This window comes from Balaenoptera borealis (genome assembly GCF_965194805.1).
Source record: "Balaenoptera borealis genome assembly, chromosome: 13".
Classification (NCBI taxonomy): domain Eukaryota; kingdom Metazoa; phylum Chordata; class Mammalia; order Artiodactyla; family Balaenopteridae; genus Balaenoptera; species Balaenoptera borealis.
Window position 1 is genome coordinate 99,029,232 of NC_138870.1, and position 19,135 is coordinate 99,048,366.

The 19,135-nt window shown below is 44.0% G+C and overlaps 1 protein-coding gene across 1 annotated transcript in view; it reads left to right on the top strand.

Annotated features, from left to right (window-relative positions):
- The window catches only part of MEI1 (meiotic double-stranded break formation protein 1), a 66,899-nt gene that overhangs the window by 15,391 nt on the left and 32,373 nt on the right, over positions 1-19,135 (top strand). The window contains exons 12-19 of the mRNA XM_082349750.1: positions 1,941-2,055; positions 2,922-3,013; positions 3,814-3,955; positions 5,551-5,662; positions 9,201-9,261; positions 10,590-10,687; positions 13,255-13,423; positions 18,621-18,768. Coding sequence (XP_082205876.1) covers positions 1,941-2,055; positions 2,922-3,013; positions 3,814-3,955; positions 5,551-5,662; positions 9,201-9,261; positions 10,590-10,687; positions 13,255-13,423; positions 18,621-18,768 — 937 coding nt within the window. The remainder of the gene's footprint in view (positions 1-1,940; positions 2,056-2,921; positions 3,014-3,813; positions 3,956-5,550; positions 5,663-9,200; positions 9,262-10,589; positions 10,688-13,254; positions 13,424-18,620; positions 18,769-19,135) is intronic.

Here is a 19,135-nt window from a genome sequence, read left to right on the forward strand (position 1 = left end):
GGACAATTTAGGGATTACTAAGGGTATGGTAGCCAGTCTGGCCAGCAGGTTGTGTGAAGGGGAGTAGTACATGAAGAAGCCAGAAAGCTGGTTGGGTCAGAATTGTGGAGAGCTGTGGGGAGGGGGCTGGTTATTAATCCTTAGATAATTTTACTTTTGACTTTAATTTTTCAGAATTTTTACTGAGGTGGTCCCTCTGAGGTGGAGTGGTTCAGAGGATCTCTGGGAAGCACAACCAGAAGGAGGAATGAAGAGTGAGAACTGTTGAAAGAATTTAAAGATGGCAGAACCAGGGCTTGACAATCAATGTAGGATAGAAAGTTAGAGCTTCCAGAAATGAAGAGGGAAAGGGGAAATCAAGCCTTCACTATATACAATTAACGGAGTGCCTGTTAGAAGGCCCAGCAGATTGCTCTCAGTGTTCACATGTCAATCCCAAATTCCCAATCTATCCCTCCCCCCACCCTTCCCCCTGGTAACCATAAGATTGTTCTCTGTGAGTCTGTTTTTCTGTTTTGTAAATAAGTTCATTTGTGTCATTTTTTTTTTAGATTCCACATATAAGCGATATCATATGAGATTTGTTTTTCTCTGTCTGACTTACTTCACTTAGTATGATAATCTCCAGGTCTACCCATGCTGCTACAAATGGCATTATTTCATTCTTCTTTTTTTTTTTTTAATTTTTTTATTTATTTATTTATTTATTTATTTATTTATTTATTTATTTATTTATTTATTTATTTATTTATTTATTTATGGCTGTGTTGGGTCTTCGTTTCTGTGCGAGGGCTTTCTCTAGTTGTGGCAAGCGGGGGCCACTCTTCATCGCGGTGCGCGGGCCTCTCGTTATCGCGGCCTCTCTTGCTGCGGAGCACAGGCTCCAGACGCGCAGGCTCAGTAGTTGTGGCTCACGGCCCCAGTTGCTCCGCGCCATGTGGGATCTTCCCAGACCAGGGCTCGAACCCGTGTCCCCTGCATTGGCAGGCGGATTCTCAACCACTGCGCCACCAGGGAAGCCCCATTCTTCTTTTTTAAAAATTTATTTTATTTATTTTTGGCTGCGTTGGGTCTTTGTTGCTGTGCGTGGGCTTTCTCTAGTTGCGACAAGTGGGGGTTACTCTTCGTTGCAGTGCGCGGGCTTCTCATTGCGGTGGCTTCTCTTGTTGTGGAGCACCGGCTCTAGGAGTGCGGGCTTCAGTAGTTGTGGCTCGCAGGCTCTAGAGCGCAGGCTCACTAGTTGTGGCGCACAGGCTTAGTTGCTCCGCGGCATGTGGGATCTTCCCGGACCAGGGCTCGAACCCGTGTCCCCTGCATTGGCAGGCGAATTCTTAACCACTGTGCCACCAGGGAAGCCCCCTTTATAGAGTTTTGACTCTTAGAAAGTTCTTCCTTATATTCCTTAAATAAGATCTGGGTCCTTGATAACGTTTACCTATTGATCCTGATTTTCCTCATCAAGGAAACAGAAAGCAAATTTGATCTCTCGTCCCCAAGATAGCTTATCACTTATTTGAGAACAGTGACCACCTTCTGTTCTAGATAGTACTTTTTTAACTGGGAGGCCCTTCTCAGTGAGAAAAGCTTCTGTATCTTTAATAACAATAATAATAGTCTTAGCTGTCATTTATAAGGACTTACTATCTGGCAAACATCGTGCTGAGTGCTTAGCATACATTATCCAATTTGATCCTTAGAATAATTCTATGAGGAGAGTACTATTAACTTTCATTGACTAGATGAGGAAACTGAGGGCTAGAGAGGATGAAGAATGTGCACGAAGTCATGCAGCAGATAAGTGTTGGAGCAAGGGTTTTTATCATATCAGATCCTGGACCCGTGTTCTGATCTACCACCTGTCCCCCATTGCCTGAGAACCTGAGGGTACCTTGGAGTACCCTTACCTCACCATAGGCCTACCTTTGTCTCTCTGGGTGCAGGAAGGACCATCAGAGTGCTCTACCTGTGCTGTACAAGGAGCTACAGGCCTTGCTCAAAGCCATGCTGAGCCGGTGTGCAGATTTTTCCCAGACCCCGCTGAACTGGAGGCCCCTGGTCAGTGCCCTGCAGCCTGCTTCTTCTGGAGATCATGCTGTAATGTGTTTTCGGAAGATAATTAGTACATTGCATTACCTTTATATGCCACTTTATAGGTTTTTCTCATGCACACACACCTACAGTGAGATGTTATTTTTTTTCCTAACTGCAGAACTGTGGGGCTTAATAATTGTTATCCTCATTATGACACTGAAATCGCAGGGGTTAAATAGTTTTTCTCTCAGGTCCAAAACTAGCAAGGACCTGAGTTTGGATAGTAAATCCCAGGGTGTTTGTACCCAAGCCTCCTACACACTTTGTCTTTTATATCATCCAAGCAGGTATGGTAAACATGCTCACAAAATTATTTAAGGCTGGATTCGCTATAATCTTAGAAAGAATCTGACCAATGTGCAGTGTGTCATAATTGTTGGCTTTTAATGGTCCATGGACTTAAAATATCAGAAGAAATACTATTAATGTGAGTGCTGATTATGTCTTTCAGGATTAACTTTGGAAACTAAGCTCTTCATGCCTGATGCGGTGGGGATTTTTGTGTGTTTTGGAGCAATAATATGGGCATTATAGCCAGTTAGGCTATTGTCCACTAGCCTGTGACAGTTTTCTGCAAATAATAGAACAAGAACCAGTCCTGTGCTTCACAGGGAGACAAGTGGTTAAGGTTTCCTCTTCTACCATTTTTTAAAGGAGCTATTAGATGGCTGGATTTGTGAGGATGTACCTAAGATCCCCTGGAAAGTGTTAGGTGTATGGGAATGCCAGACTCCAGTGTGAGAGGAAGAAGTCTGTAGTCCTCTAAGCAAAGACCAGAACACAGAGTAGGTACTTGACCAATAGGTTACCCTCTTTCCTTCTCACCTCAGGGCCATGCCTCCAGTAGAGATTCAGAGAAGGCCATTCTTCGAAGAGGAAGGTTCCTCCTGAGCACTCTGGAGGGATTTAGAAATGCCTGCAGGTGAGGGGCCCTCTGTGGTCTGATGAAGTAGTAGTATGGAGGGTGGGTGTAGAAAGGAATCGGACAAAGGATGAAGCTCTAGAAGCAACACTTGATTTCTGATGCTTTGCTGTGTAGTGAGAGGACTTTGGCTGGAATGGAGGTTGGGGATGCGTGTGGGGTGTGGAATGGGTATGTGGAGGAGGTTTCTAAAGATTCCCTCCTGGCGAAGTTTTTGTTACTGTGCAATGAGGTTGTATCTCACTCAGCTTTGTTCCTCTTCCCAAGTAACCTAGTGCTATAGGTGTTCACTGAATGCTTGTTGGATTAATTCAGTTCACATTAACAAATATTTGTTGTATCTACTGTGTGCCAGGCCTGGTGCTAGATAGTGGGAGTAGAAAGGTAAGTCAGATTAGCTTCTACCCACAAGGAGCTCAGTCTCTTGGGGAAGAGACAGTTTTGTTTATATGTGTGGCATTCATTACATTGTCACAAATCTGGGGAAGGCATTCCAAGTAGAGAGAGCAGCATATGTAAAGGCAAAGAGATGTGAAACAGCAAACAGCATGGTATGTTCAGGGAAATACATGTAGTAGGGTGGATGAGTCATGTGTTATGGGAGAGAGGGTAGGGAGCACGAAGCTGAAGAGGTGACCAAAGACCAGGTTCTCCCTCACTGAGGCCTCTGGAATTTTCTCCAGATCTGCTTTTAGGGATACTTTCCCTGAGCCCTGAGCTCAGGTGTCCCTCTAGGAGGATGCTTCTAACCTTTATGTTGCATAGGTAGTTGTAGATATACCCACACATTGATTTCTCAGGTTGGCTGTGGAATTCCAGAATGAGCCTTCGGCCCAGGAGAATCCATTCACAGCTCCCAGTGCTGAGAAAGAAGACACCTTGGAGGCCTTCTCAGAATTTCTTCTCAGTGCCTGTGACTCCTTGTGTATCCCCATGGTGATGGTGGGTTTTCTGAGCCTTGGACAGCATGAAGCTTGGGGAGGAGAAGAATGTGAGAGCAAGCCAGGCTGAGAGGCACAAGACAGTGACTCGACTACTCAACTGGACCTTCTGAGAGTCGTAGCAGTGTTGTTCTTGCAGCCACTTTTCCTTTGGTTTTAAAATCACAGTACAGTGCTTTGTTGTAAATAATAGATTAATAGATGCCTCTTAAAAAGTAGAAAGCAGTAATAATAAAATAATAAATAGGTAATGTTTATGAAGTGATAAATGCCTTATATTCATAATTTAACCCTCTCAGTGACCCTGTGAAATAGGTCCTATCATTTCCCCCAATTTAAAGATGAGGTTGTCATTTTTCTATGGTTGTAAAGCAAGTATATGACAGTGCTGAGGTTTGAACCTATGTGTTTTTCTGCTTAGCAAAGAGTAGCAGTCAGTGTCTGATCTAGGCTTCACTAAGGAGCACATATGTGAGTTCTGTAAAATGACAGGTGAGAGACCTGAAGAGAGCCGTGGGTTTGAGCTGACTTGAGATGGAGATAGTAGGAAGAGCGGGGTCCAGAGCTATTGACTGTGCAGATGATCTTGGGTGAGTCTCGTCCTCTTTGAGGTTTGGACATCCTGTGAGCCTGTGAGGAGCCACTGTTAGTTGGGAAAGGACACCTCCAAAATACCCACTGGGAACAGTAGGTGGCAGCAGGGGAGCATCCTCTGGTTCTGACAGGAGAGAGCCTCTTTTCCTTGAAGAAGCCTCTGAGGCAGCATGCCAGGGTCTTCAGGTGGGTAACTCTCAGGAGCCAGGGGTTGCAGCCCTGATTGGCACACACTAACAGTAACCCTTCCTCATCTGCTCTGCCTTCCTCTGAGATTTATGAAGCGTTAGAGCTAGATCTAGAACTAGATCATAGAATTATTGTATTATTCTTGCTTTCTACTTTTCTGTATTTTACACATTTTCTTTAATGCGCTTGTATTACTTTTCTAGTGGAAAAAAACTTGGTTTGAAAACCAAATGAAAAGTATCTGTAAGAACCATGTCCCTGAGGCCCTGCCTATTTACACACAGGGAACTGAAACAGCGAGAGGGGAGGGGGTGACTGACCCAAGGGCACACAGCGACTTCGTACAGAGCTTGAAATAGAACTCAAGTTTCTCTACTCTTAATCCAGAGCTCTGTCTACCATATCTGGCTGCCTCATGATTCTGTTCAATGATCACATGAAAAATAAACGTGAAGGAAGTTTGTAAACTAAATTATTATATGTTAGAAGCATGAGCGTCACTCTGCATTACAGTTTAGAAAGTGCCTTTTACACATGAGATATCATTTGTTTCTGGGAAGTAAGACTTGTTATTTCTGTTTTACTCTTTGGTAGAGGCCCGGAGAGGTAACGAATCTTGAACAATTTATTAAGTGGCAGAAGATGTAAGCCTTGGATGCAGGCTTGTGACTTCAGGTCCCCTAGCGTTTTTTGTGCCCTTGAAATGAAAGAATTTAGTCTCCCATTGCTAGATGATGCAATTTTTGCTGACGTTCTTTCTTCTTCAGAGGCTCAGTCCTGGAGGACTGTGCTCTCCCTCTTGGTTCTTTGCAGAGGTACTCGGAACAGGCCACTCATCCAGCCTTGATGGAGGTTTTCCTCTCAGTTCTGCACAGCCTTTTTGTCATCGTCCCCCACATGAAGGAGAAATTCTCCAAGAAGCTTGGTAGGCAGCAGGCAAGTGTGGAAGTTGGGAGGGAGGCAGGCACCTTAGGCAGCTGCTCAGGGTACTTAAAGAGTGCATAACCTGTGGATGGGAGGCTTATGTATTCATTCAGAATCAACATCCACACTCTGCCTAGTGTTGAGTGGAAGGGTATATCATCCATCAATCAAAAGTCCTTAAAGGCAGTTCTCAAATTAATTGATACTTCTCTGAGAATGTGAAGAAGGTTCCAGTTCAGAGCCCACAACAGACCTTCTTCCGCTAATTACTCTCATACTCCACATTCCCTCAGATTCCCGCAGGATTTGAATTCCCCCAGGATTCAAACTCAGGGAATCTAATCTGGCTCTAGAGCCTGCTTTCTTCATCTTTATGCTATGCCTGCCCCTTATCATGATCATTTACTGTCTTTTCCTTTATTCCTGTCACATAGCATGCAGTGGGAAGTCTGCCATGGGGAGGTAGCCAGGGTTCAGTCATGCAGGGCCTTGTTGACCACGTTGGGAATCTGGACTTTATCTTGGGAGCATTGAGTCTTAAAGAAGGAAAGTGACAGGCTCAGATTGCTGTTTCAGAAAGATCCTTCTTGGAACAGTGTGGACCATGAGTTAGAGGGAGGCAAGATTGGAGGCAAGAAGTTCAGCCTCTTGCATTAACTCAGGTTGGTGTTAGGAACTAAGGTAGTATGTGTGTGTGTGGGGGGGTGGGCTGTGGTGGAATGATTGGATGTAGGGCATGAGGGAGAGGGAATAGTTTAGGGTAATGCCTTGGCTTCTGGCTGCCGTCTAGGTGGGTGGTGGTGTTTTTTATTGAGTGGAGGCTCCCTAGAGGAGGATCTGGTTTGGGAAGGCAGTAGAGGGTGTGATCAGTTTGGATCAGGGTACCTCTGAGATGCCTGTGAGATGTCCCAGTGGAGCTTTTTGGTAGGTAATTGACTATGTCTGAGGTCATGGGAAACATCTGGTCTTAAATATAGTGTCACTTGAAAGAAAAATGCACAATGTAAGAGTTGTAAGTTAAGTTTTATTTGGGGACCTTGCTGAGGACTATAGCCCAGGAGACAGCCTCTCAGATAGCTCTGAGGAACTGCTCCAAAGAGGTAAGCGAGAAGCCACACTATATATGAACTTTTTTGCTTGGAAAACATGTAGTCAATCATAAAAAGATTACTGCTAGTCACAAAAAACGGACATCTCAAGTTAATGATTTTAATGCCTTTTTTTGTGTATGGGAAGATGCAAGAATCTGGGGTCATTTGAAACTTTTCCTTAGATAGCCATCTTAACTATCTAGGGGCCAGTATATCCAAAGCACAGAATGTTTCCTGTTTTTCCCCATCCTGACTTCCTCTCAGGGCACACTGTTGGTGGGCTGAGCAACTGCATTGGCTAATGGCTTGATCCTGTAGAATTGGAATAGCAGGCAGCATTTTTTCTTTACAATAAATATAGAAGTTTTCAGCATCCAGCCTTTCAATCATTCAACAAACATTTATTGGGTACCTACTACATGAAAGGCACTGTCCTAGGGCAGAGGATGTAGCAGTGAGCAAAACAGACCCCTGTCCTTGTGGGGCTGAGTCTCTAGTGGGGAGCAGGTGAGATTCCTCATGGTGAGTGTGTAAAATGAGATGATCAAAGGACCAAGACAAAATAAAGTATAATATTTAGTGGTCAGGAGCAACAGATTACTCCAAAGTCCACTGGTAAGGAATGGTTGGAGAGGTAGGAAGAAACCCAGAAGGGGATGACATTAGGGAAGCCAAGTGAAGAGAGTTTTGTAGATGAGGGAGTGGTCATGAGTGTCAGATGCATCCCAGAGGTCAAGTAAGACAAGGACTGAAAAATGTACATTGGACTTGGCATCATGTAGGCTGTTGGTGACCTTGGCCAGAGCAGTTGCCGTGAGTGGTTGGGGTGTAAGCCAGACTGTAATGAGTTGAAGAGTGAGTGCAAGGTGAGGCAGTAAAGACAAAATAGGCATATCTTTCTGTAAGTTTGGTGTAAGGGGGGAGGTGAGAACTGGGGCTGTAATTGGAAGGGGACATGGAGTTAGGAAGGATTTTACTACCCCCTAAGACTGGAAACACTTATTCTGTTAGCAGCGTATACGAAGGAGCAGTAGAGAGATCCAGGGGTACTCAGCAGAGCAAGGTCCTTGGAAAGGAGAGGGGCCAGGATCCAGGGCTGGGGAGTTGAGGGGCATACCTTTTGCAGTTGTCTGTATATTTGATGTGGGATTTTGAGGGAGTTTCTGATTGATGGTCTGGGTCATCCTGGAGAGGTCCCTTGTCGCTTTTCAGAGGTATCTTTGTTCTCTCTAGGAAAAGAACAGAGTACAGGAAACCCTTAGGAAGCTATTCCATGTAGGAAGTGGGAGGAACTTCTAGGAGAGGGTAGGAGGCTGTGTGGAAGAGGGGAAAAAGTAGGACCTTTGTGATTAGCACATATGGGTTGTGCAGTAACCATCCCTTGTTTATTGACATTGGGCAAATTAATTTTCTTATCTGCAATGTCCTCAACTAGAACATGGTGATAATAATGGGAGTGAAATGAGACAACATATGTAGATTTCCTGAATGAGTGTACCTCTTAGTCATTGTGACAACTGACATATACTCCTTTCCTTCCCTTCATCTGCTCTTTCTGCTTGCCATACTTGAAGAGCCAAGAGAATCCAGTCTTGGGGTGCTGAATGGGTGCAGCTTCAGAAGTGTAGATCTCCGGCGGGGCAGTGGTACAGAGCAAGGCATGTAGAGAAAGTGTGATTACAGGGAGATCTATGTAGCCTGAAGCCAGGTAGAACAGGGTCAGGGCCCAAACAGCAAGAGAAAAGAGGGAAGCAGGCACTGCCAGCCAAGAGGGGGCAGAGACCTGAAGTCGGGGGTGGAGAAACTCTGGATCCCTGAGAGTCTGCACCACGAGGAACCCTTCCAGCAGGCAAACTGGGCGTTCCCCTGCTGAGGGAGCCATGGGTTAAACTGCTGTCCTGGAAAGTTGCTATGAAACTCTGAGGGATTAATTCCCTACTAGAAGCCCTGCGATAGAATAAGATTATCCCCAGCCCTGGAGCTGGTGTAGTGGGAGCTCTTGTCAAGAATCCTGCTTTTACAGGGACCAAGGATGGACAGGACAGAGGTCAGTTTTGACAGAGAGCTGCATGGCAGGGCGGGGTGGGAGCGGGGAGACTAGGAGAGTCAGGCAGTGCAGGGACCTGGGCCAGGGTCACCGGCTAATGCAGACTGTTCATCAGAAAGGAAGATGGACTTTTATTCAGTACCTACTCTGAGCTAAGTATTTGTTAGATCTTCTATATTCATTTATTTTACTTAGTTTCACAACAACCTTCGAGGTATAGATATCAAAACTGAGTCTCAGAGAAGTTAAATAAGTGTTCCAGAGTCACATTTCTAGATAGTGATGGAGCACATTTCAAACCCGGGTCTGTGTGACTCCAGAACTAGTACCACCCAGACTTGGGAGTTTCTGTAACAAGTCTAGTTTAAATTGCTCTCTGCTTTCTTCTCAATTCTCCCAAGCTGCCTCATCCTTCATACAGCTGACCCTGGAACTGAAGGCCAGGTTCTGCAGCAGCCTGAGGTATGTATGGTCCCAAGGGGACAAGTGTCCTTCTTGACTGGACAAGTGGAAATTTCTGATTGGTGTGGTTTAGTCATAGGACCTTGGGGGGGATTGACACAGTGTGGGAATTGCTCAGAAGCTGATGGTACGAGCTGGATGGGCTTCTGTAGCTTTTACTTGTCTGGTTCTGATGAGACTTTCATTCCATGTGATACTTGGATGGGCACCTGTAACATCAAAACTGGAAGGGCTCTTAGAGATCATTTGTCTAACCCCTCATTTTACAAACAAGGAAACCAAGGCCCTCACAGGGTAATCGATGCTGTGTCCATCAAGAGAGAGAGAGTCATGTTCTAGTTGCTGCCAGCCCAGCAATTCCAGAGGAGAGACTCTCTTGTTCAAAGTAGAGAGGTTGCTGCCTCAGTCTGTCTCTTTAGGTTTCTAGGACAGCCTTCCGTGCCTTCCCATTTTTGATTTGCCACCTGTCTCTGCATTTACTCAGCAGATTCCACTTGTTACTGCCTGCAGTCCTCAAGGTGACCTCAGTGCAGTGTCTAGGTCTCCTTCCATATCTCCAAATAGAACACCAACATTCAGGAGGGAATACAGGGATCCACCTGGATTCAAAGTCACAATTTTAGATGTTTGTAGTTCTCCTCAGCTACCCATTTTGGATTCAACAGCTTCCTCTTTTTCTAGTACTCCTCAGCCCTTTCCTGACCCAGGAGGACTTTTTTGTTTATATGTTTTATTTCATTTTATTTTATTTTATTTTTAAAATAAATTTATTTATTTTTGGCTGCGTTGGGTCTTCGTTGCTGTGCATGGGCTTTCTCTAGTTGCAGCGAGTGGGGGCTACTCTTCGTTACGGTGCGCGGGCTTCTCATGCGGTGGCTTCTCTTGTTGCGGAGCATGGGCTCTAGGTGTGTGGGCTTCACTAGTTGTGGCGCGCGGGCTTAGTTGCTCCATGGCATGTGCGATCTTCCTGGACCAGGACTCAAACCTGTGTCCCCTGCATTGGCAGGCGGATTCTTAACCACTGCGCCACCAGGGAAGCCCTATATGTTTTATTAAATTGGAGCTTAGTAGCCCTCCTTGATTTATTTTTTTCAGAAAAGTTTTAGTGAATGCCTATATGGGCCAAGTGCCTAAGTTACATCTGTGGGCAGCAGGTTCCATATTTACTTTTCACAGCTACCTCCAGACCTTCTCTACCAGGGCCATGGTTAGAATTTCATTGGGCTCTGGCACAAAGCATTGGTGCCCCAGTACACGGCAGGGATAATGCTGTCCCAGCCAAAGTAGCAATGTCCTCTCTTGTTCTATCTTCCTCTTCTCCCACTAAGTCACTCAGCCCTAAACCAGGTGTGTTCCAGTTTCCTCTACTACATGTGCATCAACCTCCTCTCAGCTCCAGAGAAGACAGGACCACTTTCCCAAGAAGGTAAGATGCTGTAGTTTGACCACTCATGAGGTCTGTGGTGGTCTTTTAGAGTCTGGATGCCTTGCTGATTGACTGGGTAGTGAGTCAGTACAGTAATAAGAAACCTTTGCTTGAAGCTACCCAGAGGAACCATGGAATCATGGAATGATGGAACTGTAGGCTGCTTCCTAGGGAGGTGAGATAATAAATCAGAAAACAGTGGAATCCAAGCCTCTGGGACCTTTAGACCTTAAGGGTTGAGAAGGACCCTAAAGCTCAACAAGTCCAGTTCCTCCCTGTGACCAACTTCTCTGCATCGTCCCTCACACCAGGCCTCTTGCTCTCTGCCTGTTACCTCCAGAGACCTTTGCTCAAAATATCTTGAACAGCCTGTTTCATTTCTTCGTTCCTTCATTCAAGAAATATTTCTTGAGCATCTACTATGCCAGACTCTATTCAAGGAGCTGGCAATAGGGATACAAAGTCCTGTTCTAATGGAGTGGGAGAGGCAGACAATAAACACGTAGATATAATGTCAGGGGTGGATGGGTGCTATGAAAAAAAATAAAGCTAGGTGAAGGGATGGGGGTGATGGAAGGAGGAGGTACACGTTAGGTAGGGTTTTCATGAGGAGGTGAGGAGGTGGCATGTTGGCGGAGGTCTGAGTGAGGTCAAGGAGTCCCATGCACCATCTAGGCAGGGGGAGCGGCAGATGCAGGGCTGAGAGCTGGAGGTTTTCCCTTTTGCTGAGTATTAGTTGAGCTTCTGCAGCATGTCAGGGGAGGCCTAAGTGCAGCTGCGGATACAGTGATAATTACGGTATGTTCTCTGCCCTAAGGAGTTCCTCTATCCTAGACCTCTCCCTCTTGCTATAACATAAAACAATTTAATCATTGTTTTATTCATTCATTCAACAAATATCGTGCCTTCTTTGTGGGTGACATTTGCTGCTGGCTGTGTTTCCTCTTTTTACATTTATGAAGATGTTGTCTTCTCCCTACCGACTTCCCAAACCGCTCTTTTTCCTTTGTCTTTCTCAGAGACTATGCTGAGAGAGACAAAAGCACAGGTGAGCGTTTTCATTCCTTCCAACACGGCTTGGCTCCTAGTTCTCTCACTGTACCAGCCACTCCTCTCTGCTCGGTGTCCAGCTCTCTGCCTCCTATTCAGGTGTGGTCTGGCCTGCACAGAGAATGACATGATGACTTCTGCCATGGTGGCAGCCGCATCACAACAGCCTGTAGTGTTCACCAGCACCAGCCCCTGCTGCAGGCAGCTCCCTCTCTTGTTGGAATAGGAGGGGCCCCACATGTCTGCCCCCTCAGACCCTGAGATCTTGTCATATCTCAGATCACCAGGAAGAGCAGCCGACCTTACTTACATGCAGACTGCTTCTTTCTTTTATGTATGGATGTGCGAGGCTCAAGGATATTAGTTTTGTTATTATCGCAATGGTCATAGTGTGCTTTGGTGGAAAAAGCCCTAAGCTTAGAATTAGGAAACCTGACCTGACTCTGCTAGCACATCGCAGTGGGACATTCTCCATCTCACCTTCCACTTGGCCGTAGGCCCACTGCACTGGCAGGATGGACCCTTTCATTTGACCTCTAACTTGGCCCCCTGCTTTCAGTCTCTCATCCTCCAACCAGTCTTCAGCAACTGCTAGAGAATCTATCTGAAAATCAAGCCTTAACATCTAAACTACCCTGGCCTTCAACCATTGTCTCCAAACATCAGGCTGTGGGGCATAGTCCGACAGTGATGGAGTTTTCTCTGGTCTATGGTGAAATTTGGAAAATAAGGGTAATGTAGTGAATTTTCCATAAAGGTGACTTTATTCAAAATTTAAGCTCTGAGGTCCTTTTCTTTCATATTCTTTTGGTATTCAAATGTTCTTTCTTTTAAGAAACAGAAGTTTCATAAGAAATTTAGGAATCTGCTCTCAGGATAAAATCCAAATTCTCTACTCATCATTCAAGGTCTTTCACAATCTAGCTACAAATTACATCACACAGTTCCACACCCCTAGCACTCCACATCTATTCACTGATGGGCCAGTCACACTGAACTCCTTGCTGCCCCTTATACACAACTTCCTCTTATGCCTCCAGGCTGCTGAACTCCTTGCTTCCTGGCTCAGGGAGTCTCTTCCCTCCTTTCTCTGCCTGTTTTCTCTTCACCCTCCACAGTTCCCTCCTCTTTGAGCTTGCCCTCCCCGTTGCAGGTGGCGTGAGTCACTCTCTCTTCCACGCTTGAACATGGCACTGATCACATGTCCTGTAATTATCTGTCTCATTATCTGTTTTTTCCCACCAACTGCCAGCTACTGGAGGTAGGGCCCATGTCTCACAGCCTGGCCTAGAGTAGCCAATCAGTGGACATTGTCAAGTGAACCAATGTATCCATGTCCTTCCACATGCTACCTTTAGTCTCTCCTGGTAGAGAGGAAGAAGAGACTGATTTCCTTTTATCCGGCGTGTATCCTTGCTACCCTGTGCAGTACTCTATATGTAGTAGACACTCATGTGCTCATTACCTGCTCTCCTGTGTCCTTTGTGTGATTTTTCTCCTGCTTGTTCCCTCCCCAGAACTCTCTGCAGTGTCTGAGCTTCTGCAGCATGGGCTGCCCCAGATAAGCAGCAGGAGCCCTGAAAGCCTTGCTTTCCTGTCGGATCGCCAGTATGTGGAGGGAGCCACTCGCCAGAGACAGTACTGCATCCTGCTCCTCTTCTACCTGGCCTACATTCACGAGGACAGGTCAGTGCTCAGAGCTGGTGGCTGACAGTTGGTTCTGGAACCTACATCTTTAGCCAAGTTCAGTTCAATAAATGTTTACAGAGGCATCCTCTCCAAGCCTGGTGCTGGGCACTGGGGACACAGAGATAAGTGAGAAATGGCTTATATTCCTCAGGGGCTCACGTTTTGGAGAGGGGGTTAAGACAGGTGGGTAGTCTGTCTAGAGACAGAGGCCTAAAATGCTAATGAGAATTCCTTGATATCCCTGAGGGTGTTGTTCGTGCACCAAAAAAAAATGTCAGTGGCTTACTTTGGTTTTAAGAATTACTATACAATTTATTAAAATTTAAAATCAAAGGACTATTTTCTGTTAAGCTTTTAAAAAAATAATTTATTGAGGTAAAATTTACATAATTAAATTAACCATTTTAAAGTGAACAATTCAGTGGCGTTTAATATATTCACAGTGTTGTGCAACCACCATCTCTATCTAGTTCCAAAATATTTCCATCACTCCAAAGTAAAACCTCTTATCCATTAAGCAGTCACTACCCATTCCTTTTTCTCCTCAGCTCCTGGCAACCAACACTCTGTGTTCTGTCTCTATGGATTTATCTATTCTGAACATTTCCTATAGATGTGATCATACAGTATGTGACCTTTTGCACCTGGCTTCTTCCACTTAGCATAGTGTTTTCAAGATTCGTCCAGTGAGCATAATGTTTGTAGCATGCATTGGTACTTTATTCTTTTTTTATGGCTGAATAATATACCATTGTATATATACACCACAATTTGTTTATTCCTTCATCCGTGGCTGGACATTTGGGCTGTTTCCACCTTTGGGCTATTGTGAATAGTAATGCTGTGAATATGTGTATACATGTATTTGTTTGAGTACTTGCTTTTCTCTTCCTTTTCTGTATATACCAGGTGTAGAATTGAGGAGTCATATGGCAATACAATGTTTAACGTTTTGAGGAACTTCCAAATTGTTTTCCAGAGTAGCTGTAATCCTACCAGCAATATTTGAGGGTTCCAGTTTCTCCATATCCTTGTTAACACTGTTGTCCATCTTTTTGATTATAGCCATCCTAGCGGTTATGAAGTGGTTTTTGCACTGTGGTTTTGATTAGCATTTCCCTAATGACTAATGATTTTGAACATCTTTTCATGTGCTTCTTGGGCATTTTTATGCCTTCTTTGGAGAAATTCAGATCTTTGGCCCATTTTTGTAACTGAGTTGTAAGAGCTCTTTATATGTTCTAGATACAGGTCCCTTATAAGATATATGATTTGCAATTTTTTTCTCCCGTTCTCTTAGTTGTCTTTTAACTTTCTTGATGGTATCCTTTGAAGCACAGAGTTTTAAATTTTTATTAAATCTAATTTTAAAAATCTGGGGGGGGATGAAATATGTCTCTTTTTTCTGTTGTCATTTATGCTTTTGTTGTTGATTTTAAGAAACCATTTTCTAACCCAAAGTCATGAAGATTTACTCCTTTATTTTCTTCTATAGTTATTTTCTTTCACAATTTTAGCTCTTACATATAGGTGTGTGATCCATTTTGAGTTAACTTTTATGATGGTGTGAGGTAGGTGTCCAATTTCTTTTTTTTTGCATGTGGCTTATACAGATGTTCCAGTGCCACTTGTTGAAAAGATTATTTTTCCCCCTTTGAATTGTTTTGACACCCTCATTGAACATCACTTGACCCATGTGATAGTTTAAAAGTTTTTCTCTGGACTTCCCTGGTAGCACAGTGTTTAAGAATCTGCCTGCCAATGCAGGGGACATGGGTTTGAGCCCTGGTCCGGGAAGATCCCACATGCCGCGGAGCAACTAATTATACCCATGCGCCACAACTACTGAGTCTGCGCACCACAACTACTGAGTCTGCGCACCTCAACTACTGAAACCCGCACACCTAGAGCCCCTGCTCCGCAACAAGAGAAGCCACCACAATGAGAAGCCCACTCACCGCGGCGAAGAGTAGTCCCCACTCTCCACGACTAGAGAAAGGCTGCGCACGGCAACGAAGACCCAACACAGCCAAAAATAAATAAATAAATAAATTAATATATATAAAAAAGTTTTTTTCTTATTTTAAAACTCGTGCTTGGGGCTTCCCTGGTGGCGCAGTGGTTGAGAGTCTGCCTGCCAATGCAGGGGACACGGGTTCGAGCCCTGGTCTGGGAGGATCCCACATGCCGCGGAGCGACTGGGCCCATGAGCCACAACCGCTGAGCCTGCTCGTCTGGAGCCTGTGCTCCGCAGCAGGAGAGGCCGCGATAGTGAGAGGCCTGCGCACCGCGGTGAGGGGTGGCCCCCGCTTGCCGCAGCTGGGGAAAGTCCTTGCACAGAGACGAAGACCCAACACAGCCAAAAATAAATAAATAAATTAATTAATTAAAAAACAAAAAAAACCCCTTGTGCTTATTGTAAAAACTCAATAAAAATGATTGGCTATAACGTTAAAATACTTCCCCATACACCTGCCAGAGTTAACTACTATTAGGTACCCTCCATGAACTCTTCTGTGTGTTAACACAAATATAGGGGCTTCCCTGGTGGTTAAGAATCCACCTGCCAGGGTGGGAGATGCAGGTTCAAGCCCCAGTCCGGGAAGATCCCACGTGCCGCGGAGCAACCAAGCCCGTGCGCCACAGCTACCGAGCCTGCGCTCTAGAGCCCGCGAGCCACAACTACTGAGCCTGAGTGCCACAACTACTGAAGCCCACACGCCTAGAGCCCGTGCTCCTCAACAAGAGAAGCCACTGCAATGAAAAGCCCGCACACGGCAACGAAGAGTAGCCCCCGCTCGCCACAGCTAGAGAAAGCAACGAAGACCCAACGCAGCCAAAAATAAAAACAAAACAAAACAAAAAACAAAAAACCACACAAATATACTTTTTTTTTTTTTAATATACAGAATGGGATATAATACAAGGTCTTCAACTTGCTTTTTAACTTAACAATGTATCTTGGACATCTTTCCATGCTGCTACATGTATTAATAGGTCTACCTTATTCTTTTGGTAGCATAATATTTATATTATGGCTATTATCCATTTTCTTTTTAGTTTTTAAATAAACATTTTATTTTGGAGTAATTTTAGATTTACAGAAAAGTTACAGGGAATACAGAGTTCCCTTATACTCTTCACCCATTTTCTCCTAATACATAACTGTGGTACATTTATCAAACTAAGACAGTAACATTGGCACATTACTATTTTTTCCAATTTTTTAAATTGTAAAATACACACACATAAAATTTACCATCTTAACTATTTTTACTGTACAGTTCAGTAGTATTAAATACATTCATAATGTTGTGCTACCATTACCACCATCCATCTCCAGCACTCTTTTCATCTTGCAAAACTGAGACTCTATACCCATTAAACAGTAAGTCCATTCCCCCCTGCCCCCAACCCCTGCAACCACCATTTTACTCTCTGTTCCTATGATTTTGACTATGCTAAGTACTAATTATAGTGGAATCATACGGTATTTGTCTTTTTGTGACTGGCTTATTTCACTTAGCATAATGTAAGGTTCATCCAAGCTGTAGCGTATGTCATAATTTCCCTCCTTTTTTGCACCAAGTAATATTCCATTGTGTATGTATATACCACATTTTGCTTATCTATTCATCTGTCGATAGACACTTGGGTTGCTTCCTTTTTTTATCTATTGTCAATAATGCTGCTGTGAACATAGGTATACAAATATCTCCCTGAGTCCCTGCTTTCGATTATTTTGAGTGTATACCCAGAAATGGAATTGCTAGATCATCTGGTCGTTCTATTTTTAATTTTTTGAGGAGATGTCATACTGTTTTCCACAGTGGCTATACCATTTTACAGTCCCACCAACAGTGCACAAGGGTTCCAATTTCTCCACATCCTCTCCAATACTTATTTTTGTTTTTGTTTTTGTTTTGATAGTAGCCATCCTAATGGATGTGAGGTTGTTATCTCATAGTTTTGATTCGTGTTTCCCTAATGATAAGTGATGTTGAGCATCTTTTCATGTGCTTATTGGCCATTTGTATATCTTCTTTGGAGAAATGTCTATTCAAATCTTTTGCCCATTTTTTAATCAGATTGTTTGAACTTTTTTGTTATTGAGTTTTAGGAGTTCTCTATGTATTCTGGATATTAATTCCTTATTAGATATATGATTTGCAAATAATTTCTCCCATTCTGTGGGTTGCCTTTTTACTCTGTTGATAGTGTCTTTTGATGCACAAAATTTTAAAACTTTCATAAAGTCCAGTTTGTTTATTTTTTCTTTTATTGCCTATGCCGTTGGTGTCATAGCCAAGAATTCATTGCCAGAGTCAATGTCAAGAAAGTTTTGCCTTATGTTTTTTTCTAAAAATTTTATAGTTTTAGGTCTTAAGTGTGGATCCATTTGGGGTTAATTTTTTTTAATATCGGTTAGGTAAGAGTCTAACTTCATTCTGTTGCATGTGGAAATCTGGTTTTCCCAGCACCATTTGTTGAAAAGACTGTCCTTTCCCCATTGAATGGTCTTGGCACCCTTGTTGAAAAGCATTTGATGATATATGTGAAGGTACAATACTATTAACTAAGCTTTATTCAGATTTTACCCATTTTTCCTCTATCGTCCCTTTTCTGTTCTAGGACACAATCCAGGGTACTGCATTGCATTTAGTATTACCTATTTAAAAATGTTTAATTTTGGGGGGTTTTAATCTGATAGGTGAGACATAGGGTAGAAAATTTAAAAGATATAAAAGAGTATATAGTGAAGTCAGTTTCCTCCTCATTGCCATTTCCCTTGCATGTACAAATATAGACGTCTCCCTCCCCCAGAAAGTAACCCATTGAACACACAAATGTTTAATGATAAATACGAGAAGGGTGGACTGGCTCCCAAAGCAGGGCCTCCTGAACCCCAGAAACAGCATCCTTCTCTTTAACACTGCCGGTCCAGCTGCCTGATGCTTTACCTTCTAGGTGTGAGTGAGGAGTCTCTGGCCTCTAATAGAGCCTTGCACAAAGCATAGAACTATGTGCTATGCATGTGTGACGATGCTTTGTTAGGTATATACAACACACTCTTTGTGCAAGGTGTCATTAGATTGTGGACATGCTGGGACAGAAGGACAGTGGCTGAGGGAGGATGTGGCAGGGCAGGACAGCCATCTCTCCCTTTTTCACTCAGACTCTCCTCGGTTGACAGGTTTGTCTCAGAGGCGGAGTTATTCATGGCTGTGCGAAGCTTCCTCCTGTCTCTGCAGGACCAGGGTGAACGCCCTCCACTGGTGGTCTTCAGAGCTTCCATCTATCTACTTGCAATCTGCCAGGACAAAGACGGTGCGCTAGATGAGGTATGGACCAAAGTGCCTGGGGCTTTTCTTCCTCCTCCTGCACCTCTTTACATCACGGTTCCTTGGGAGACTATGATGATGTATATATAGAGAAGGTGGGTGGCAGAGAGAGTGTGTGTTGGGGGAGTGGGGGAAGATAGAGTGCTGATATATACATAGTCCTTGTAACTTAGCCAATTCTCTCAACAGTACTGGGAGGCAGAGATTATTATTTCCATTTCATAGATAAGAAAATCAAGACTTAGGTTAAAGTATTGATAACTTTTGCTAGGTCACACAGTTAATTGATGGCGTAACCAGGACTCCAGCTCAGACTTGACCAACTCCCAAGGCTCTTTTCTTAGTACCACCTCTGGTTTATGCAGGA